This window comes from Oryzias latipes, chromosome 6 (assembly GCF_053564925.1).
Source record: "Oryzias latipes strain Hd-rR chromosome 6, Olatipes_Hd-rR_3.1".
Taxonomy (NCBI): domain Eukaryota; kingdom Metazoa; phylum Chordata; class Actinopteri; order Beloniformes; family Adrianichthyidae; genus Oryzias; species Oryzias latipes.
In genome coordinates this window covers 7,247,827-7,272,941 of record NC_136242.1, presented here as the reverse complement: position 1 = coordinate 7,272,941, position 25,115 = coordinate 7,247,827, and the positions used below count along the sequence as shown (strand labels likewise).

Here is a 25,115-nt window from a genome sequence, read left to right as displayed (position 1 = left end):
CAGTTTTGTCCTTGTCTGAGCCTCTTCCTCCTCAGCGAGGATGAGGAGCGCAGCTCGCCTGCTCTGAAGGTGAGGAGCTGATAAGAAGCAGCAGCCAATTTCCTGCCAGACAGGAAATGAAAGCAAGAGCTTTGTTGTGGATGTGATGCAGCTTTATGAGCAGATGGCAGAAGATACCCTCCTCTTCCTCTGTCTTCAGCTTAACGCCTGTGAGGAGGAAGAGGGGACGTCCATCACTCACATGAAAGCAGCTGACATTTGCAGCAGCCGGCACATTTCAAAAATGAAAGAGGGTGCTCCTTCCTGGAGTCAGAACCATTGCCGTACCTCAGCATCTTCATCACCGGGTCGAATGGGGCCGGCTTATTTCTCTGCATAAAGAAGAACAAACTGATCTGGACCGTCCTGCAGGCAGAGCGGACAAACAACTCACTGTTCTGTTCTGGTGCTTTATTATCTGATGTCCCACGAAGGAGATCATTCTGGTCATATATCTCATACAGAGCTGCATGAACTGGTTCTGCAGCACCAGACTCCAAGGCCATTCCTCGTCCTCCAAATCAACCCTGAAGGTCTGTGAGCACCACTACAACCAGGATCCCTCAGAACCAGAGGAAGATTCTGGTTTAGTGTTTCCCAAGGAGGAGATCAGTCAAGCTGATTTGATGATGTCATCAGAGGGCAGACAGCAGCAGCCAATCACTGAGTCTAGGTCAGGTTCTGATCACAACCTCCTGCCATCTGATGACAACACACAGCCATAAACCCGTGCATCCTGCCCTGTTCCCACTCAGGCTCCGCCCCCACGACAGGTGAGAAACGTCTGAAATGAGTGAACTCGAGCTGAAGAAAACATTGGTCTTTTATTACATAGTTACATTTGACAGATCTGTTCTGACCCACTGGATCAGTTTAGAACCAGAACTCTGTTCCAATCAGAACTCCGAGGGTGGAGACTGCCGGGCTCCTTCTGGTGTTTAACTCATCTGCCAATCAGGCAGCACATGTTGACCCGATCCAGCAGGAGGTCTGATCCAGAACCAGCTGACTGCACACGGTGCCGGCTTTCTTCAGGGTAGCCTGCCAGCCTGTGAGTCGGGCAGCTCCTGAACTGGGCCCTCTGGCTCTGACTGGCTGCAGAGGTACGTCGTGTCAGAAAGCACTTCCTGTTCCTGTCCAACTTGTAGAGTTTTTATAAAATATGGCCAAAAAAATCCAGCAGCTGGACAGATGTGCAGCAATTTACAAAAATAGGATTTTCATTCAGCTCCCCTCCTCCTCCCCCCAAGGACGACGCCAGCTCGTGGGACGTCACTGTGACGAGTGTCCTGTGTGTCCATTGGAACAGGCTTCCCGCCGGTCAGCCGGCCGATGGGCCACGGCGGAGCCAGAATCTGAGCTGTCGGACTCTCTGCACTGCTCCTGAAGACCAAGGATGGTGTTGACAGAACGAGGTAGGTCCTGAGGAGAAGAACCAGGTCAGACTCGCACACACATGCACGCATAGGTACACAAAGACACGCGCATGCACGCACAGACACGCGCATGCACGCACAGACACACGCATGTAAGCACAGACACAAGCATGTACACACAGACACACGCATGCACGCACAGACACATGCATGCACGCACAGACACACGCATGCACGCACAGACACACGCATGCACGCACAGACACACGCATGCACGCACAGACACACGCATGCACGCACAGACACACGCATGTAAGCACAGACACATGCATGCACGCACAGACACACACAGGCACGCACAGACAGACGCATGTAAGCACAGACACAAGCATGTACACACAGACACATGCATGCACGCACAGACACACGCATGCACGCACAGACACACGCATGTAAGCACAGACACATGCATGCACGCACAGACACACACAGGCACGCACAGACACACGCATGTAAGCACAGACACAAGCATGTACACACAGACACACGCATGCACGCACAGACACATGCATGCACGCACAGACACACGCATGCACGCGCAGACACACGCATGTAAGCACAGACACACGCATGCACGCACAGACACACACAGGCACGCACAGACACACGCATGTAAGCACAGACACAAGCATGTACACACAGACACATGCATGCACGCACAGACACACACAGGCACGCACAGACACATGCATGCACGCACAGACACACACAGGCACGCACAGACACACGCATGTAAGCACAGACGCATGCATGCACGCACAGACACACACAGGCACGCACAGACACATGCATGCACGCACAGACACACACAGGCACGCACAGACACACGCATGCACGCACAGACACACGCATGTAAGCACAGACACAAGCATGTACACACAGACACACGCATGCACGCACAGACACATGCATGCACGCACAGACACACGCATGTAAGCACAGACACACGCATGCACGCACAGACACACACAGGCACGCACAGACACACGCATGTAAGCACAGACACAAGCATGTACACACAGACACATGCATGCACGCACAGACACACGCATGCACGCACAGACACACGCATGCACGCACAGACACACGCATGTAAGCACAGACACAAGCATGTACACACAGACACACGCATGCACGCACAGACACATGCATGCACGCACAGACACACGCATGCACGCACAGACACACGCATGTAAGCACAGACACACGCATGCACGCACAGACACACACAGGCACGCACAGACACACGCATGCACGCACAGACACACGCATGCACGCACAGACACACGCATGCACGCACAGACACACGCATGTAAGCACAGACACAAGCATGTACACACAGACACATGCATGCACGCACAGACACATGCATGCACGCACAGACACACGCATGTAAGCACAGACACAAGCATGTACACACAGACACATGCATGCACGCACAGACACTTGCATGCACGCACAGACACATGCATGCACGCACAGACACATGCATGCACGCACAGACACACGCATGCACGCACAGACACACGCATGCACGCACAGACACACGCATGCACGCACAGACACACGCATGTAAGCACAGACACAAGCATGTACACACAGACACACGCATGCACGCACAGACACATGCATGCACGCACAGACACACGCATGCACGCACAGACACACGCATGTAAGCACAGACGCAAGCATGTACACACAGACACACGCATGCACGCACAGACACATGCATGCACGCACAGACACACGCATGCACGCACAGACACACGCATGTAAGCACAGACACAAGCATGTACACACAGACACATGCATGCACGCACAGACACATGCATGCACGCACAGACACACGCATGTAAGCACAGACACACGCATGTAAGCACAGACACAAGCATGTACACACAGACACATGCATGCACGCACAGACACACGCATGCACGCACAGACACACGCATGTAAGCACAGACACAAGCATGTACACACAGACACATGCATGCACGCACAGACACACGCATGTAAGCACAGACACACGCATGCACGCACAGACACACACAGGCACGCATACACACACACAGGCCCGCACAGACACAAGCATGTACACACAGACACATGCATGCACGCACAGACACAAGCATGTACACACAGACACATGCATGCACGCACAGACACACGCATGCACGCACAGACACAAGCATGTACACACAGACACATGCATGCACGCACAGACACACGCATGCACGCACAGACACACGCATGTAAGCACAGACACATGCATGCACGCACAGTTACACACAGGCACGCACAGACACACGCATGTAAGCACAGACACAAGCATGTACACACAGACACACGCATGCACGCACAGACACACGCATGCACGCACAGACACACGCATGCACGCACAGGCACACGTATGCATGCACAGACACAGGCATGCAGGTGCCAGGCTCACCTTGCAGCTCTTCATCTGCAGGAAGAGTCCTTCCGCCTTCTGCAGAATCTCCTCAATGTCCAGCTTCATGGAGAGCTCATTGATGTGCTGAAACAAACACGTGCACACATTAATGACTCGTGCATGGATGTCACAGGTGGTCCGGATGTGACCAATAGATTTTTCAGCTCAGACGTTCATGGATCTTTTGGTCTGCAGGTGGATGCATCAGAAATGAGTGGAGCAGGGAGACTTGGGCCTGCCGGTTGTAGTTTGTGCATAACAGCAAGAAGCTTTTTCTAACTGCTTTTTTTGTCTGCTTCTGATTCACTATGATTTAAAAGAAATACTCAGAAGTGCACTTTTAAGCGTAGCTTTCTTTATACGTGTCCACCATCATGAGAAAAATGCCACAAAAACATCATTTTCATGGGAGTGTGTCTTTCACTCCTTGCTTGCTTCTTAATCCTGACTCCTAACCTTCTGACCTACTTGGAGGCCTTCAGGCTGGACTCACCTTCAGAATCTCGTTGAAGCCAAAGTTCTCCTCCATGATCTTCTGTTTTTCTGAATCCAGGATGGCACAGCACACCAGCAGGTGAAAGTTCTGGCAGGGAAGCCCGGTCCACAACACCTGAGTGAGAGCAGAGAGCAGACGGCATGTCAGACCTCAGGAGGATCCGAGCCCTGATCCATCAAGTTCTGTATCTTCTAAAAACCGTCATTAAACACAGCTATACACAACAATCCATGCTCAACAATAACAAGCACCCAGAGTGAGTCACAGCTTGGAGACCGCAAAGGTTCGCCTGGACAACAATCTCACTGATGCTGTGAGTGTTTGATATTTAGTTTGATACACAGCTGAAGATATAGACAACAATGACTCTGAATAAATGAATACTTGGTATTATTTATACTGTTCATATGGTTTTAATTTAAAACTGCATTCACTGTAAGGTAAAAAATAACTTAACCTAAAACTCTGTTTAAGCTACATTCTTTTTTATTCAACAGAGACTTCAAATATGAAATCCAGAGAATATTTGGGAAGACTTATGAAGATTTATTTATGTTCTATGTAAAGAAATGAAAGGCACTTTACTCATAATTAAGTAACTTTGATTGTAATAGGTTTAAGACCCACTCCAACTACATTTGTATCTATTGTAAAAGTATTCCCACTGGTCATGTCATTATGATGATGCCGTTTTTAGACATAATGAAAATCCTGAAGACTTCACAATTTAAAAAAAGTAATACTCATAAATGAGGTTTTAAACTCGATTTTTGTGTCTATGTCCTCCATCATGACAAAAATGCTACAAGAACATGCTCAAAACACAATTTTCACTGGGGTGGGTCTGTAAAAATGTTGGTCTGGATGGTCGTTCTTTGCCCTCTGAGGTCGACTTATCGTGTCTTTGAGGAGAACTCTTGGGTCATGGTTTGACGATTCTGCACGAGCCGTCCAATTAGAACCTTTTTAGAACCACACTCACCTCCCAGAGCCGCAGAACGTCCTGAAAGCTGAACTCTCTCTTAAAGCGGATAAGCAGCCAGCGAAAGCAGAAGTACAGGTAACCCGACTCCTGAACCTCTGGAGGGGACAAGAACCAACAGTGAGTACGGCCAAACAGCAGAAGCTCCAATCTCCAACATCCACACCAAATACCCAGGTAGTTCCAGAAGGTGGGGTCCAGTAGTCTGAGCAGTGTGCCGAGCTGGATCAGCTGTGTCTTCATGCCCTGCATCTGCTCCTCAAAGTTCTGGTGCTGTGACACACAAGAGGAACCCTCAGCGAGGTTAGTCTACCTTGGCCTGCTGCTGACTCTCACAGAACTCACCATCTGGTCCATGACGGAAACAAAGCACCAGAATGCATCCACCTCATTCTCCATGACATAGAGGATGGGGGAGAGCAGATCGCTCATGCCCTGGACATAACCTGGAGAATGGGCACACAGTTAGAAACGAATGAAGCTCCTGCACCAGGTGACTCACCCCATCTGCCAGCTAAATGTATAACGCCAGAAGGGTGTCCTCAGGCTGGAAAGCGGATCAGGCTTTGAATTATTTTAATGGACTCCTCCATTAACTGCCAGCATATCATGATGGGGAGGCTTGAGTGACTCCGGGGTTTTCATGTTTGGGGTAAATTCTCCTGGGTCTCCTTTGGCTGACAGGTCTCGGGTGACAACCCAGACTTTCCAACAGGGCTCCTACTTGGAGCCCTGTTGGATCACCTCCCCTCCCCATCCATTCACCATCCCAGGTGTCATGTGATTCTGGCAGTGGTCAAAAGCTGCTGCCTTGAAGACCAAATCCATTAGAAATGGGTTCTAACCACTGGGACATGGAACGTCACCTTATTGAGCGGGAAGGACCCCAAGCGTCAACGGAGACACAACGCTTTCAAGAGGAGATGGACCTTTTTCCAGTCTGGACTTGTCCGTACTGAGAAGCACCCCAGTTCAGCTGCCATGTACCCTGATGGGCATATGGGTGAAGTCCCCATGTCTCCAGGACAGAGACAGGTCTCTCACTGTGGTGTTGGCTTATGGGCCAAACCCAAGCTTCTCAGAGTCTCTAGGAAATGTACCAAAAAGTGCTTTGAAGGGGACTTCAGTGTTCTACTGAGAGACATCACCAGACACATGGGCAATGACAGCAATAGCTGGAGGGGCGTGATCAAGAAGAATGGTTTGCCTGATCTGAACCAGAGTGGTGCTTTGTTATTAGACTTCTGTGTCAGTCACAGTTAGTCCATAATGAACACTATGTTTGAGCACGACCAGGACATCTATATTGTGATGATGTTGTTCTGGTGGTTTCTGTAAAACCAGCTCTTTCAGTGTGTTCTGGGACAGTTTACCGCCAAGTTCGAAACAACTGAAGCAGGAATTAGCACTTAAAAGTTGGATGCCATGGTTCTCGATCAGAATGAGGGTGCACCCTCTTTGGGTAGGCAGACAGAGAGTTTTAGTATCTGGGATCTTGCTCACAGGTGAAGGATCGAGCTTTGGATCGATAGGTGTAGCGGCTGCAGTGAAGCTGATCCATCACTAATAAGACCAGATCTTGCGCTGGAGGGACTTTGTTGATTGGCTGGTCTGGGAGGACCATGTGGTTCTCCCAAAAAACTGGAAGAAGTTCCTGTGGGGAGGGAGGTCCTCGGATCTCTGCTTAGACTGCTGCTCCTCTGGATTACAGGTAGAAGATTCAATCGGCAGTATTCAGATTTACTTCTGGTTCACGCTGCTTTTTATTGGATCGTGGAGATTTACATGAGAAGTTCCTCCTCATGCTGAATTCCACTGTTGGTCTAAAGGTTTATAACGTGGGGGTCACTCAGTGGTCTCCTCATTCAGAACGGGAATGAATGAGGTTGAAAAACATGAGGTGGGGGCAACAGTCTTCCGCCAGCTCTCACCCAGGTCGAAGTCGTACATGCAGTAGGTCATCAGGATGTCGTGCAGCAGAGCCAGGCCAGGGTTGTCGATCCCTTCGTAGAACCGGTTGGTTCTGTCGGTCCGATTCACATCTTTCTCTGGAAACAGAGACAGATAACCATAAAGAAGCTGCAGCGCCAACAGAACAGGCACAAGACTCAGCAGTCTCCACATTCTCCATCCTCTTTAAATCAAAAAGTACTTAAAGTACTGTGATGTTGACTTAAGATCATCTGATGCTTGGGTTGGGGGCTTCAGTCTCAGAAAGACTGCCCTCTCCAAACTTTTAGACCTTTTAGGAAGTAACGGAGTTCATTTCTGAGCTTGGGTTGTTTTGGTTTTTTTGCGTCTCCCCCAGGACCAGTGTGCTCTAGAACAGCGTTTTTCAACCTTTTTCAAGCCGAGGTACACTTTTTCCTCGACAAAAATCCCGCCGCACACCAGAAACCAAAAATGTAAAAAAAAGAGAAACTCAATCGTCGGTATTGATGTTTAGTTTCTCTACGATCTCACGAAAATTTCTTGTAATGATTGAGAAACAAAAAATGTGAAGATTCAGCTGTTTTCCTTGATGTTGTGATAGTTTTCAATAATAATTTTTAACTAAATTAGTTAAAGATGTGCCCAGGTTTTTGTTTTTCCTTCAAGTTTGAAATTTTATGTAATTTTACGTAAACCTCACAAAAACCAAATAAAATGACATTCTTTCTAAAAGGTAATTAATTTTTCTAAATACTTTTTTATGTTTCTACCAGTTTTTTTTTAATGTGCAGTGTTTAGCGCTCTCGCCACACAGCAAGAAGGCTCAAGTCCCGGTTCAAGTCCCGGCTGGGGGACCTGAACCAGAACACCAATGGAGGACCTTTCTGTGTGGCGTTTGCATGTTCACCTCAGGCATGCGTGGGTTTTATCCGGCTTCCTCCTCCATAAGGAGAAGAGTTCCACAGCAAGCAGAACAAAAAGGTGAACGACAATGAAAAGATTACTGAAGAGACCAGGGGAATGCTAGCGTGAATAGAGCAGATCGACAAAAAGCAGGAGAAACATTGGAAAAGAGGTGGAGGATGAAGATTAGGACACAGACACAGAGCGTCTTCCTCACCAATCAGACTCCTGTAGTCTCTCAACCTGGAGTTTCTCCTCTCCTGCTCCTCACTCACGGACTTCCACTGCAGCTTCATCCTGAAGTACTCGTCTCTGCGGCGGACACAAACAACCACGTTTCCATGGGAACAGCATCTGCTGCAGATGCAGTCAGCTGACAGTGGTAAGGTCACCAGTATACGTTTTGTTCCTCTGCAGGAGCTTCCTCTCCTCCAGCGTGCTGCTCCATGGTGAATATCCCAGCAGACACTTCCACACCTCCTTCCTGACGGCGTGACACAGACCCTGCAGGTCACACAGAGGTCAGACTGAGTGACCCTGCAGGTCACACAGAGGTCAGACTGTGTGACCTGAGGTCAGACTGAGTGACCCTGTAGGTCACACAGAGGTCAGACTGAGTGACCCTGCAGTTCACACAGAGGTCAGACTGAGTGACTCTGCAGGTCACACAGAGGTCAAACTGAGTGACTCTGCAGGTCACACAGAGGTCAGACTGAGTGACCCTGCAGGTCACACAGAGGTCAGACTGAGTGACTCTGCAGGTCACACAGAGGTCAAACTGAGTGACTCTGCAGGTCACACAGAGGTCAGACTGAGTGACTCTGCAGGTCACACAGAGGTCAGACTGAGTGACTCTGCAGGTCACACAGAGGTCAGACTGAGTGACTCTGCAGGTCACACAGAGGTCAGACTGAGTGACTCTGCAGGTCACACAAAGGTCAAACTGAGTGACCCTGCAGGTCACACAGAGGTCAGACTGAGTGACTCTGCAGGTCACACAGAGGTCAGACTGAGTGACCCTGCAGGTCACACAAAGGTCAAACTGAGTGACCCTGCAGGTCACACAGAGGTCAGACTGAGTGACCCTGCAGGTCACACAGAGGTCAGACTGTGTGACCTGAGGTCAGACTGAGTGACCCTGTAGGTCACACAGAGGTCAGACTGAGTGACCCTGCAGGTCACACAAAGGTCAAACTGAGTGACCCTGCAGGTCACACAGAGGTCAGACTGAGTGACCCTGCAGGTCACACAGAGGTCAGACTGTGTGACCTGAGGTCAGACTGAGTGACCCTGTAGGTCACACAGAGGTCAGACTGAGTGACCCTGCAGTTCACACAGAGGTCAGACTGAGTGACTCTGCAGGTCACACAGAGGTCAAACTGAGTGACTCTGCAGGTCACACAGAGGTCAAACTGAGTGACTCTGCAGGTCACACAGAGGTCAGACTGAGTGACTCTGCAGGTCACACAGAGGTCAGACTGAGTGACTCTGCAGGTCACACAGAGGTCAGACTGAGTGATTCTGCAGGTCACACAGAGGTCAAACTGAGTGACTCTGCAGGTCACACAGAGGTCAGACTGAGTGACTCTGCAGGTCACACAGAGGTCAGACTGAGTGACCTGTGCATTTGCATTGCAGTCATACTTTGTGAACCAAAGACATTTGTGAGTCTAAGACTCAGCTCTCCGAGCAGGACTGGGATTGTGTGTTTGGTGTGTATTTTGCTTTGTGTTGTATTTGTTTCAGCGAAATCGGCCGGGAAACTCACTCCTTTGAAGACGGCGTGTTTGACATGTGCAACGTCCAAGACCCGCCCCTCTGCGTCCAGCTGATTGGTCCAGTCTTCTGCACTCAGCGGTTCCCAGCGGCTCACCTGAGGCCGCTGTCCTAGATCGGTCTGACAATGACACAAACGTCACTGCTGCTGACTGTTTGGAGACGTGTCCCTCCCCCAGTATGAAGGGGAAACAAACAGCGGCGTCCCAGAGTGCCTAACACCCGAGTGTGGTAACAAAAACAAAGCACACACTTTCATGACTGCTCAGCTGTCATGTCATTCTGTTCATCAGTGCTTTCTCAGATGAATTTCTAAGACTCCTTGACTTTCAGTGCTGTTTTTTAACAGCACTGAAAGTCAAAAATGGCAGTTTTCGTTGTTCTAATCTCTTCCCGAAAACCTTTTCATCCATTTTAATTGATCAAAGGATTTTTGATTAGGAGTATGCTGTTTTTAGCCAAAATAAAAACACCTGTTGTCTTTCAGAGCAACCCCGCCCCCTTTACCTTTCCTGTTGCTGAGAGATCTCTGTTTACACTCCCTCCCATTAGCTTACAGCCCCTCACAATCCCAGCCTAACATTACTGGTCCAACAAAAACGGCCGCACTATCAGATCTATCCAGCTGTACAGGTCTGATCCAGATTCCAGCTCAGACGAGGAAAACAAAGACGTCCATGGATCTGTCTGTCTGTGAATGGATGCATCAGAATGGAGCAGAGCAGGGAGCGTGTTGAAGCTAAACTACTGAAACCAGTTTAAGTGCATTTGTATTTGAGCCCACAAAGTCATGAAAAAATCTAAATGGGTGTCACTGTCCCTTCTGCATTTGTCTCGACCTCTGACCTGCAGTCTCCATTTAAAGGTGTTCAATCAGCGGTTGTGTTGCCCTCTTCGGAGCCTCCTTTGTGTGTTTCTGCAGACGGGGCCGTGTGCTCCTCTTACCCTGGTGATGACCTCGAAGCCTGGCTCCTCCTGCTGGTTGATCTCCAGGCCAGGGATGACCTCACCCAGCAGTTCTGCCACCTCCTCTGGGGGCCGCTGTTGCTGCTCTTCCGCACCTCGCAGAGCATCATAAATGTAGTTGGTAACTTTGGAGAAGCTGCCAAGCGTGGCCACGTATGGATCTTGCCTAAACTTCTGCAGTATGACGACAGAGCAGAGTTCAGCTTCTGTTATGCAGCAGCTTCAGCCGAAAAAGGTGTACCTAAACCACCGGAGGAAGCCTGATGCACAACGACCCCCCCAGTTCCCCAAACCAAACATTCCCATCAACCCCTGAACCAGCCGGACTCTTACATGAATGACTCCAAGGTTGTCTTCCAGGAGATTCTCAAAGGACTGCGACAAAGCTTTGTTTGGGGTGCTAACCAGCAGACATGAGCCATCATCTGCAGACCTGGGGGGGGGGAGACCATTCAAGCATCAGTGGGGGGGGTCTGTGCGAGGCCTGCATGCGTCACCAGCTGCTGATAAGAACTTTAATAAGATCCGTCGGTGCTGCAGATTCAGCGCCTGAGCATATTAATGAGTTCAGGTTTGCTTTGCAGCAGACATCTGCATCAGCCTGAAGGTCTGCATCCGGACCAGAGTTAACATCAGACTCTGGAACGCATGCTGGACAAGCAGCAGCAGCTTTCTGCATCTCTATAGCTGTTGCGTTCCTCTATTTTGATGAAATTCTCTGAATTCTACTTTTAAGGTGAGAAGCACTTTAGTCAACTCTGAACACTATTATGACACACAGCAATATCAACCATGACATAATGCTTCCCAAAGAACTGAGCTTCTACTTGAGCTGTATTTCGTGAAAATCCGACACTTGAATACTCTCACATGTACTATGACATGAACATGTACTTCTATAAAGAGGTAGAACTAAAGACTGAGCAGTCTGGGAACAGCAGCAGCTGCTGGTCGCTGCTCAGACTGGATTCTGCTTCTTAATACATATTTGAAGCATTGAATTGTATTTTTACTACGAGTGTGAGAGAAACTAAAAAAACTAATGTAAAATAATTAAACCAAAGTAAAAAAAAAAAAACTAAACTAGTATAATACACTAAAGTAAAATCAAGTAAGGTACGATAAAGTAGAGTAAAAAAAAAATAAAGTACACTATAGTGAAGTAACGAAAACTAAAGTAAACTAAGCTGTACCAAAGTAAAATAAATCAAAGTGAACTAAAATAAAGAAAAGAAAATGCACCAAAGTAAAGTAAAGTAAACTAAGGTAGCTAGAGGGAAGTAAAGTAAGCCAAGCTAATCTAAACTAAAAACTAAAATAAAGTAAACCACGGTAAAGTAAAGTAAAGTAAGTCCTGGAGACGTGAGTTGGAGAACTTCCATTTGAGTTATGTGTGAGTTTATCTTTAGAGAGCTGCTGAACCGTGATGGGACTCACTCTGTGAGCAGGGCAAACCTCCTGAGGTTGTCCAGGAACTCTCTACTGCCGCCCTGGTGGAAGTGCAGGGGTGGCAGGGGCGTGGAGGACTCCTTCAGCTGGAGGATGAGGAAGGTCCACCCTTCGTCCTTCACGGTGATGGACCTGAGGTCACTGATGCTGACTGAGAACGCCCAACGGCTCCTCTCATGACTGTGGTTCAGAGAGCCTGACAGACGAGATGCAGGGTTTATGAACTCAATAGTAATGAAAACAGTCACATCAACCGGACACCGGATTCTATGGAAGCATATCCGTTTCATAATTCAAAATAAAAGTCAATACCCAAAATGCTTTTTCATTTTCACAATAAAGCTGCGTCGGTTGAGTCAAAAAAATAAAAACATAAATCTATCCGCAAAACCGTTTTTTCTTCTTCAACACTGCTTATTCTGTCACTTAATTAAAAGGATCAAGAAAATGGTATTTGACATTTCATTTTCAAAAAGTTCTCTGGTAAATATGTAGCATTTTCAATATGAAATGTCTAATTTGACAATTAAAATGGATGAACAGAATTGCTTTTTCATTTTCACAAATAACTGCATCAAATGACTCAAAAATAAAATTAAAAATTAATCCTCCAAAGTGCTTTTTCATTTTCATCTTCTTCAACAATGCTCGTTCTCTGACGTAATTAAAGCGATGAAGCAAAGAGGGGATTGCATTTTCGTTTTCACATGCACCACGTAAAATGTGTAGCAAACGCAGCTTTATTGTGAAAATAAAAACCATTTGGGGTATTGACTTTTATTTTGAATTCTAAGACAGAGGAAAGGTAATGCAGCTGTGGACCTTGTGACACCTGCATGATTCCATTTATACCTCTTTCCCAGCCATCTCAGCAGAACTGGGTCATGAGCCTCTCTTTATCTTTATCTTTTGAAAGAGTTTCAAGTCTCACCGTCTCCGTTGGGGCAGGGCTTCTTCTTGAAGGACACAGCGTTCACCATGTCCCACTCAGTTTCATAACTCTGCTGGCTCTCCAGGTGCTGGTTCCGCTCCTGAGGACTCTGAACCCACTCCACCACTGAGCTGGAATCCTGGAGAACAAAACCAGACTCCATCAGAGCCCTGCAACCGTCACCTTGAAATGAGTGTTGTTTTATGATGGAAGATCTAACACTGTCAAAACAGGGGGGTATTCCAGAAAGCATGTTTAAACTACCGGTTCCAAAAGACCGGATATGAGTTAGCGTAATTATGCTCGACTTGGTAACCCTGGGTGAATGCACGTTCACGGCAAGTACATTCTTAATGGATCGCTGATTTCCAGAGTCACCATGGAAACACGTGGAGAAAAAAAGACAGCGCTATACTTCAGTGAGACGGAGTCTGACATTTTCATGACGGCGTATGAAGATTATATGCCCATCAAAAAAGTAATACGGCTGCATCAGTAAAAGAAAGAGTTTCTGCTTGGAGAAAAAGAACGGACAAAGTAAACGCAAGAGTTTCTGATCTTATTTCTATTTTCATTGCGACACGTGTATATATATATATATATATATATATATATATATATATATATATATATATATATACACACATATAAATACACACACACCCACAAACACACCCACACACACCTCAGATTTACATATTTATCTAAATGTCAATGTTTTTCCATCTTGATTTATTTTACTTCTTGAACTCATATTTCTAAGTTTGAGGCTGCAGATATACTAATTTTTATAACGATAAAGAAAAGAAACAATATAGATTTCTCCGACTTTATCATTACACCACTCACCAGCAGGGCCGCTAAATGTCCTCATCCTCCTCTCCCTCCCTCTCACTCATGGTGCAGAAAGAATTAAACATAACAGGACAAATAACTGGATAAAACACAGTAAAACAGCTAAACAACTAAACACATTTGGACAAAAACTCACACTTAAACCCAAATCCGTCCAAACAGCCAAAGGGAATGATATCCCAGAATCCCTTGCGGTGCCGCTCTAACAGCAGCACCAAAGTTACACCTACTTAATTGAATTAATTTAAATGAAAGTAAAATAAATTTCTGATAACTACGTGTTATTTTTAAGCTGACTGAACTCAAAATAATTTAATTATCTTAACTGAAGCAAATAATTAATTTAGATCAAAGTAAAAAAGTTTATCTTTCAACATCCATATGTGGTCTTATCACCCTCTCATGGTGGAAAAAGTATTATCTGAGCTTCTTCATCCACTAAATCATCTTCAAATGGACACGCCATGCTGCTTCACCTCTCTGAAAACAAACTAAGCTTCAACTAAACCTGCTCCAGACCAGGTTATGTTCAGAGCATGAGTTGCTATGGCAACTTGACCTACCCTGAAAACATACCTCCATTTCTGGAACCGAAAGCTGAGGTTATCAACTTCCTTAGCCTGAAACTTACTGTGGTAACTAGCATTACCTGCTTCCTGGAATACCCCCCACGATGAGGAAAAACAACCAGCGTTCCAATGCACTAACAGACATTCAGGTATTACTGCCTTAAAGTTTGGGTTAAAATAAATATAAACTTAGCTTTAAGTTTTTTTAAAACTGCTGTTCTTTTAGTTAACATAGTCTACAGCAATGCCAGGAAAAAAATCTATGGATTGATACTCTATTAAAAGAAATGTTAAAAATATCTGTAATAACTGAACTTATTTCTAAAGGTTATCAATATTTTTTTTTTAACATTTTGTTTTTGTTTTCTCATCACAACACAAAACAAACATAACAATTCCCTGAAACAAGTTTGACCGTAAGTCCACATTCAATATAGTGTACAGCAGATAAAACAAAACAATAAAATAAAAAATGCATTCATGCAAGACGTGACAAGCAATTCAGTTAACCATATATTAATACAACCATAAACAAAGGTACAAAGAACAGTCACAACAAATAAAATGTAATCGCGTGCCATCAACGTTCAAAGATTTCTGTTTTTAGTTGAAGGGATGCTGTCATTTTTTCCATCAAATAAACGTGTTTGATTCTTTGTTTCCATTCAGTTACAGAAGGTGATGTTACATTTTTCCAATTTCCTGTTATGTGTTTTTTTTTGCGACCAGTGGTAAAATGCGCATTATATATGTTTGATCAGCATCAAAGTCTTTTGGAAATACACCAAGCAGATACAACAGAGTACTTAAAGGAATGTCATGTTTTACAATAGATTCAATCTCCCTATTAATATCTTTCCAAAATTCACAGATAACTGGGCAATCAAAGAAAATATGTGTATGATCACCAATTTTTCCACATTGCCTCCAGCATAAGGTCTATAAGTTATTTTAAATGTTGTTTTTTTAAAGTTTTGTTTTTATTTGAAGAAGTGATCTTTTGTCAGGTGATTTAAATGTCTAGCTAGATAGCCGGCCTGCATTCTTTAGCACCTCTCCAACTCCTAAACCGTAAAAGATTTGTACGCCCCGGCCTCGCTGAGGGCATGAAGTCGTCTGAGCACCGGGATGAGTGGGTGTTGGAGCAGTGTATGTGTGTGTGTGTGTGTGGGGGGTGATTTAGGGGTGTGTCTTCACAGTGTGGCGTGATGTTTTGAAGCATTGTTCTGTCACACTGATGCATTCATGGACATCGTGGTCAAAGGACAACTATATCTGCGAGACTGGTGGCAAAATGAGTAAATCGACAAACCATTGACTGTTCTAAAGAACTGGACTGAGTGGCTCCTCCCTCTCTAGATCTGAACAGGAAGTACCCGCTGGCTCCAAGAGGCCAAAATCCCATAGACGTCTATAGAAAAATAAACAGCTGTTCCTCAGTCATTCTATTGGTCAGAATAAACATTCTTCATCTGATACCTTTTTTAACATGATCTTGATAATCCTCTTTTTTTGAATATATTTTTATGTTATATAACTTTGCAAGTTATTGAAGTTATAAACTAACCAATCAGATGCTTCAATAAAAAGGAGGTGGTGCCTGGTGGCCCACAGGTCCAATATCCAAAATGTTTGACAGATTTTGTGGTAGTGCAAGTGGTAGGGGTGTGGCCTTCGTCAGTCCTGACGAATAAGAGCGGTTGCCTTATAAATGTTGACTCAGACTGACCAATCACTGCTCACTGATGTCGTCTGGCTCCAACATGGTGGTGTCAGCATCGTGAAAAAATGGCCTATGAATTGACTTCATTTGGCTGGAGCTGGACGTGATGGATGATGTCGGGTATGAGGGTTTTTTTTAACCAGCATGGGTCAGCACTGGACCAGCGTTTCGACCTGCGTAGTGTTATTCTACCTGCTTACCTGCTGGATATTTGTCTGTTTGTGAACAAAACAAAGGCCTGCACATCTAATTCAAGCTTCAAAGCACTTAAGCTCAGTGAGCAGCAAATGGATCAAACAGACCTTTCCAGCACAAAGCATGTTGGATGGATCAACGGCGTCCTCCAGAGGCCTGAACTCCACCACCATCTCGGCATCCTGGAAAGAGAACACGGCTTTGAGGTCATCTGTTATCAGAGAACCTCGCCCCCTGTGGGCGAAAATAGGAAATAAAACGATGATGACAATGTTTTCAAACAAGGCGCAAAAGCTTCAGCCTGAAGTAACGATAGTTGTTGTACATGTTTATTATCATCCTTATCATTATCATGTCTGTCCCCCTTAGAGCCAGCCTCTACACTTTTTGCAGTCAGCCTCCTGTTACCGAGATACCGTCACAGTTACCAGAACCCCCCTCCAAAACACAAAGTAAAACAGCATTTCCATGGCAATGATGCAGCCGACCATCTCATTACTGACCTTGTCAAGGATCCTGAGGGAACCTGAGATCAGAAGATCCTGCTCTCCGTCTTCGGCGCTTGGATGGATGAAAACGCCGTCATGTTCAAAGATCACCTGTGAAAAGTACAGAAACAAGTGTACACGCCTGTGTAAAACTACACAGCAGTATAAAACACCTGTGTAAAACTACACACCAGTATAGCACACCTGTGTAAAACTACACACCAGTATACCACACCTGTGTGAAAACTACACACCAGTATACCACACCTGTGTGAAAACCACACACCAGTATACCACACCTGTGTAAAACTACACACCAGTATAACACCTGTGTAAAAACTACACACTTTAAAAGACACCAGTGTAAATCTACACACTAAAATAACGCACCTGTTTAAAAACTACATACTAGTAACACCTGTGTAAAACTAGACACCAGTATAAAACACCTGTTTGAAAAATACACACTTTAAAAGGCACCTGTGTAAAAGTACATACCAATATACCACACCAGTGTAAATCTACACACTAATATAACAAACCCGTTTAAAAACTACATACTAGTAACATCTGTGTAAAACTACACACCAGTATACCACACCTGTGTAAAACTACACACCAGTATACCACACCTGTGTAAAAATACACACCAGTATAACACACCTGAGTAAAAACTACACTTTAAAAGACACCAGTGTAAATCTACTCACTAAAATAACGCACCTGTTTAAAAACTACATACTAGTAACACCTGTGTAAATCTAGACACCAGTATAAACCACCTGTGTGAAAAATACACACTTTAAAAGGCACCTGTGTAAAAATACATACCAATATACCACACCAGTGTAAATCTACACACTAATACAACACACCTGTTTAAAAACGACATACTAGTAACATCTGTGTAAAAACTACACACTTGTATACCACATCTGTGTAAAAGTACACACCAGTATAACAGCTCTTTGTGAAAACTACCCTTTTATAATGCACAGTCTACGTGAAACTGCACAGCATTATATCTGAGTGAAAACCCTACACTTGTGTATAAAACCACAAAGCTGTGGAACACGCCTCTGTGGAAACTACTGAAGTGTAAATCCTCTTTTCAAAAATACTTAAAGAAAAATATACGTAAAGAGCGTGCTGTCTTTCCTCTCTCCTGAACCGACAGCAATGGAATCAAAACATTTCCAGAGAAAAACTTCCAAATGTGCTGAATAATTCTAAAGAACAAAACATTCACATTTTTGCATAATTACAGTCAGCTCTCAACTTCCTTTCTTTCTGCAATAACAGAAGGTCTAAAAGTGGGCATGTATCGCTGGCAATACTTCACATTTATTTGAGGACTTTAAATCATTTTTGCAACATGTGATGTTAAATAAGGTGTCTCAATAACCCAGTCGGCTGCATGTAGGACTGGCACAAGGGAAATCAGGGGGGTGTCAAGGAGCTTATCCAGTGTGGGTCCTTGGGCCTTTGCCCTGCCACAAGGGGGCCTACTCTGGGTTTCCCTGTGCAGGTCCCTAGCCCTGAGTGCCGTGCCACACCAAATGTGCCAATCAGTGAAAGCGGATTTGCTGTGGCGAGTGGCGACCCCTGAAGGGATATGCCGAAAGGTGAACGAGTTACGTTAAACAAAAACATGCTATTAAATGCAGTTCCTCAGTTCAACAGCTGCTGGCTGCTGACAGGGGAAAGGTTATAGTCGTTGATGAGATCAGACAGAATACTTGTGACTGCCATTTGTGTGTGTAGAGTTTTGTGTTGATGGGCTGTAGTGAGGTCCCATAAATAATTTTCGAAAGACAAAAGTTTGTGATACATTTGCAAAACAACAGCAATTGTTATGCAAAAGGTCACCATTGATGCATTCTGCACTTCTATTTTTGTACAGATGCTAAACATTTGTGTGCTTGCGGTTCATTGTAATGTCCTGCCTGTGCACAACACGCCTCTCAAACTACACAACAGTGGACAGCTGTGTGACAGTTTGTTCTGCAGATGTTCTGTCATCCTGACAGCTGGATCACGTGTTCTGGACCTGAGGAACAGCAGACTCATCAGGGCTGGAACAGAACCAGAATCTGAGCAGTTTGGCGCAGGTGGAGGGAAGAGCGTGCGTGTTCTGCTCTCCCGCGTGACTTTTGGTCCTGATGGCAGTGACACAACGGTTAGTCACTGGTGACGTAAACGGAACGAAGCAGGTTTTAGACGCGCAAACCCAGCGAGCGGCTGACCAGAACAACTAAAGTAGAACTTTAACAAAACTTCACATCGAGTTCCGGTTCGACAGAGCTGGTAGCAGTCACTTCTTTGTACCTTAAACTTTTTAGATCGGGTTTTGTCTGGCGAATCTGGTGTCCGCTGAAAGCTCGGTTCTGTCACTTGCGGGTCTAGGACCGAGGCGGACAGCTGGATCGGGTCTGACAGGAACGCCCACCTACGACGTGACTCCGCCGCGGAAAGCTAACAACACACGGCGGATCCGGAACCCGACTCGCGTAGTGCCAAACGGTGACTCGGGTGCGATCTTGCCCGGTTGTGAGCACGGTTACCTTCGGCGCGAACTCCGCCGCCATGTCGCTGCTCTGTCCTGTGACGAAGAAGCTCACGTGACTGATACGGACCAAAACAACAGCGCCAGATCAGCTTCCGGTTAACAGCACATCAGTTTCCGGTTAAATATGACAACAAAGATTCAAGCAGAATAAAAAAGGACATAACGCAACTCAAACACGTTTTATTTTACTTTAAATTAAGCCTAATTTAAAAAAGACTTCTAGAGAAAAACACAAAATAAAAAAACTAACAAGTCTATTTTTAAAACTATTTTCAAGAATTCTTTTGTCATAGTTTTTGTAGATTTGGTCTCCAGACAAAAAACATTTTGTCAGAACCTACGTGTTTACGTATGTTGTGTATGGAATATATAACATGATGGGTGGAACGTAAAATGTCTTTCAATTATAGAATCAATCAATCAATCAAATTTTATTTATAAAGCATTTTTCATATAAAAGTATAACACAAAGTGCTTTACATTAAAACAAAACAAAATCAATAATATAAAAACAAGCATGAAAATTAAAATAAACAAGCACAAAAATAAATCAATAAAAACACACAACAACCCCCCACTTCTTCCGCCCCCCCCTTACTGATGCGGAAAGACAATGAGAAAAGAGAAATAAGAAATTACCTGAGCACAAAAAGAAGATGTTAGAAACGCTGATAATTGGAACCTCCCCCTATGTGAACAGCTGCATGACCAGCCAAATGCAGCATCACAGGCGGGGACCGCTCCACCACAGCAAAGAGGTGATGCAGGTTCCCATCCAGAGGCACAGTGGCTGAACAGCAGCTGACCCAGAGGAGAGGTCCCAACTGAAGAAGCACCGGAAAATAAATAAAAAAGAATGAAAAAGTAAACAGTGATAAAAGCAATAAACAATAAAACACTGAAATGAGGTAAATTGAAATAACACATTAAAATCTAGTGTAAGTTCATAAAACAAGATAAAATGGATAAATAAAAATAAATAAATAAATAAATAAAATAAATAAATAATGGTAGTAAAAAATTAGCTTAAAGCCAGGTTAAAAAGATGGGTCCTGAGCCTTTTCTTAAAAGCATTAATGCTCTCTGCAGCTCTCAGGTCCTCTCTCTCCATAAATGGGGGCCATATTGCTGAAAAGATGCTTCTCCGTAGGTTTTGGTTTTTCTAATCGGAATGGTTACCAGACCAGTGCCACAGGATCTCAGGGTCCGCGAGGGTTCATACTTTACTAAAAGATCTGATAAATAAGAAGGCGCAGGACCGTAAAGACATTTAAAAACGGTTAAAAGTATCTTAAAATCAATCCTGAAGCATATGGGGAGCCAATGCAGGAATTTTAAAATTGGGGTGATGTGAGCCCGCCTCCTGGTCTTTGTGAGAACTCGTGCAGCAGAGTTCTGGAGAAGCTGAAGGTTCCTAATGTTTGTTTTTGGAAGATCAGCAAGCAGGGCGATACAATAATCAATTTTACTCATGATAAAAACATGCATTAGCATCTCCATATTAGCAAGAGAGAGCAGTGGGCAGACCCTAGCCAGATTTCTAAGATGATAAAAAACAGTTTCAACCACCTGTTTTATATGTGGGATAAAAGTTATCTTAGAGTCGAAGATAACACCCAGGTTTCTGACTGTTCTTTTAACTTCAGAAACTGTTTCTTTCTCTTGGCTTCAGGACAGATAACTAAAATTTCAGTTTTTACCTGGTTGAGCCGCAGAAAATTATTTGCCATCCATAATTTCATATCTAAAATACAGTTAAAAGTGCTTCTATTGGTCTTGTGTCATCAGGAGACATAGCTATGTACAGCTGGGTATCATCAGCATAGCTATGAAAACTGATTTTGTGGCTTCTGATGACATTCCCCAGAGGAAGCATGTAAATGTTAAAAAGCAAGGGGCCAAGGATGGAACCTTGAGGCACACCACAATTAATTTCATGGACCCCAGAAAAGTTTGTGTCCATGTTAATCATAAAGTTTCTCTCCATGAGATACGACTCGAACCACTTGAGAACAGTCCCTGAAAGGCCAAGACTTTTAAGTCTGTTTACAAGGATCAGGTGATCAACAGTATCAAAAGCTGCACTTAGATCTAACACAGTGTTTTTCAACCTTTTTTGAGCCACGGCACACTTTAACCTTGACAAAAATCCCGCGGCACACCACCATCCAAAAAAAAAGATAAATAAAAAAGAAAAGAAAAAGCTCAGTCTGTATTGATCTACAGCCGCTCTGCAATCTCACATGCATTTTTGTGATAATAGTTGCAGAAAACCCTGGAAGCTGCAGCTGTTTTTTCTAAAAGATGTATGAAAAATTCATTCAAAAGATTCAAAAACTGTTTGATTTGTGTTCGTTGTTTTAAGACGTTAAGAGGAGACACTCATTGTGCGCCAAGACAGTCACTTTACTGCATCATGGGAGAAGTAGTGCCCGTAATCCGCCGACCGCAGAAAGACCAGCGTCTTTGAGCTTCATGGTTTTGTTCACTTGTTCCAGTCTGATACCAGATTCTGTGGAAAGCTACACCGCTAAAGACGAGCTTTAGCTGGTATTTTTGTTAGAACAGAGAGACTTTTTTGCGCTAAATCGAAACAAGGAAGTGAATACTTTAAGCACTTCTGATTGGTCAGACTGATGACATGTGATTAAGCCTTCAAGAATGATTGGTGGAGACAGTTAAAGGGGCGGGACTTTTCAGCTAAATCGCGGTATCCCGTTATTCTTATCAAAATGTCTTTAATAGAATCATATAAACACAAAGAAAAAATAATTTTATGATATTTCATATTCTTAACTTCTTAGTGTTTTATCAGGGCCTGTTTGGATGAACAAAGAGCTGATTTCCTGGAGATGGTAATTGCTTTTAGATCAGTTAATGAGGGCAATTTCTCACGGCACACTTGACCATCTCCCACGGCACACTAGTGTGCCGCGGCACACTGGTTGAAAAACACTGGTCTAACAGAACTAGTACTGAGATCTGACCTGAATCCAAGGCACACCTGACATCATTAATTATTTTTAACAAGGCTGTCTCAGTACTGTGGTTCGTTCTAAAGACAGACTGCTTTATCTCAACAATGTTTTTTGTAAGAGAAACTCATTCAGCTGAAGAAAAAGTTTTTCTAAAATCTTCCTTAAAAATGGCAAGTTGATTTTGGAAAGATATTAAGAGGGAGATTGAAACTATTGTAAATCATGACATTCCTTTAAGTACTCTGTCGTATCTGCTTGGTGTATTTCCAAAAGACTTTGATGCTGATCAAAAATATTTAATGCGCATTTTATTACTGGTCGCAAATAAAACCATAACGGGTAATTGGAAAAATGTAACATCACCTTCTGTAACTGAATGGAAACAAAGAATCAAACACGTTTATTTGATGGAAAAAATGACAGCATTGCTACAACTAAAATCAGATATCTTTGAACGTCGATGGCACGCAGTTAAAATCTATTTGGGGTTGTGACTGTTCCTTGTACCTTTGATTGTGGTTGTATGAATATATGTTTAACTGAACTGCTTGTCCCATCTTGCATCAGTGTTTTTTTTTTTAATTGTAATTTTTGTTTTACCTGCTTTACACTATACTGAATGTGGACTTAAGGTCAAACTTGTTTCAGGGAGTTGTTATGTTTGTTTTGTGTTGTGATGAGAAAACAAAAATAAAGAGTTCAAAAAAAAAAATGGCAAGTTGGACACAGGTCTGTATTTATTAAAAACTAAAGGGTCTAAATTAGTTTTCATGAGTAATAGTTTCACCATTTCCGTTTTAAAGGCAGCAGGAAAAATAGCCGTCTGTAGAGAGGAGTTCATGATATTTAAAATCTCACTCTCAAAAGACGCGGAAAAGGATATAAAAAGTGATGTAGGGATGGGATAAAAAAAACAGGTCGTTGGATTAACTTGGGAGAAAACTCTACCAAGTGTTGCATCTTCAACCAGATCGAAACTGTCCAGTGCTTATATCAATATTTAACTGTAATTCAGACAACACTGTGACATCAGAGACTGTGACCACCTCATTGCCAGAACTACTGGCAGAGTTTGGGACAGACCCAGCAGTGGAGTGCCATAAGTGACAAACCACAACCTTGACCAGAACCAAAGGTGTGAGGGACAAACCACTCACAACCAACTCCACAGATTTGACTTGATGAGAGGCGACCGTTGCAGGTGACTCCATTGACACCACCATGAACGTTTGCAGTGGACACCAGACCCTTTAGGCTGCATGGTGGCGCAGTGGTTAGCGCCCTTGCCTCACAACAAGAAGGCATGCGTGGGTTTTCTCCAGCTTCCCCCCACTGTCCAAAAACATGCTTCATAAGTTCATTGGTTTCAGTTGTCCCTAGGTGTGAATGTGAGGGTGCATTAGTGTGCGATTGTGGCCCTGCGACAGACTAGCGACCTGTCCAGGATGTCCCCAGGCTTCGCCCGCTAGAAGCCGGGATAGGCTCCAGCAGCCCAGTCACCCCGAAAGGGACAAAATGGATTAGAAGATGAATGAAGGAACAAGACCATGTGACCTGGCCAATGCAGCAGCAGTCTACCGTCCTGTTCACTGATGAGTGTTGGGCCACCTTGCACACAAATGATGGTCGTCAGCGTTGCTGGAGAAGACGAGGTGAGCGATACGCTGAGGTCATCATGGTCGGCTCGGTTGGCTTCGGTGGAGGAGGGGCAACAGTCTGGACAAGCATCACCAGTCATTGCAAAACCCATTTGTTATTGTAGATGGTTCAGTCACTGCAGATTCTTACCTCAGAGACATCATAGAACCATTGTCCTCCCCCAATTCCATCAGAACACCCCCAACTTTCTGTTCATTGATTATAATGCTCCACCACAGAATTGTGCCAAACTAGTCATAACTGGTCTCCAGGAAGTGGGAGGGCCTCAAATGGTTCCCCCTGCAATGACCCCAGACCTGAACCCCATAGACCACGTCTGGGACCAGTTGAAGCAATTTCTGGCAATTTAAGGAGGAAAATGATCACAATCATTGTATATCTTTAAGATGAGATGAGACTGAGATGCAATTTTAGCACTCGTAGATTTCCAGATAGTGGTGTCAGCCAGAACTCTGTATTCTATAATCCGTGTGCTCAGCTTCATATCACCTCTCATCTAATGCTTTAGCGGAGAAAACTACACAAAGATTGAAGAACTTTTAAAAATGAGCACAGTTGATGCTCCAAGAACAAGTTAAAAAGAGTCCTTTAGTTATAACTAGACATGCTGTCTGATAAATAAGATTATAGGTAAGATGTTGAGATGGGCACTGGATTTCATTTACCCCTAGTTTAAAAACAGAGTGGCAAGATACAAAAGGAAACTACAAACCAAAC

General features: G+C 44.4%; 1 protein-coding gene and 1 long non-coding RNA gene across 3 annotated transcripts; one reads left to right on the top strand and one right to left on the bottom strand.

Annotated features, from left to right (window-relative positions):
* Positions 1-844: 844 nt before the first annotated feature.
* On the bottom strand, positions 845-19,868 carry tbc1d15 (TBC1 domain family, member 15). 2 transcript variants are annotated; one of them, XM_004069356.4, is made up of 17 exons: positions 19,757-19,868; positions 17,208-17,303; positions 16,812-16,886; positions 13,363-13,501; positions 12,420-12,627; positions 11,316-11,415; positions 10,962-11,156; positions 10,009-10,137; positions 8,641-8,744; positions 8,458-8,552; positions 7,337-7,453; positions 5,751-5,851; positions 5,579-5,678; positions 5,406-5,503; positions 4,421-4,537; positions 3,925-4,011; positions 845-1,461 (listed from the first exon to the last, which is right to left on the bottom strand). In XM_004069356.4, exons 1-17 carry the CDS (start codon positions 19,778-19,780, stop codon positions 1,312-1,314), a joined length of 1,935 nt encoding a protein of 644 aa, XP_004069404.1. In that variant the 5' UTR covers positions 19,781-19,868; the 3' UTR covers positions 845-1,311. The 2 variants fall into 2 exon arrangements, with proteins under 2 accessions (XP_004069404.1, XP_078804459.1); XM_078948333.1 differs by having other exon boundaries at positions 19,521-19,794.
* LOC144992406 (uncharacterized) lies at positions 19,387-19,802 on the top strand. The gene is made up of 2 exons (XR_013656315.1): positions 19,387-19,499; positions 19,599-19,802. It is a non-coding gene; the product is annotated as an uncharacterized LOC144992406 (long non-coding RNA).
* Positions 19,869-25,115: the final 5,247 nt, after the last annotated feature.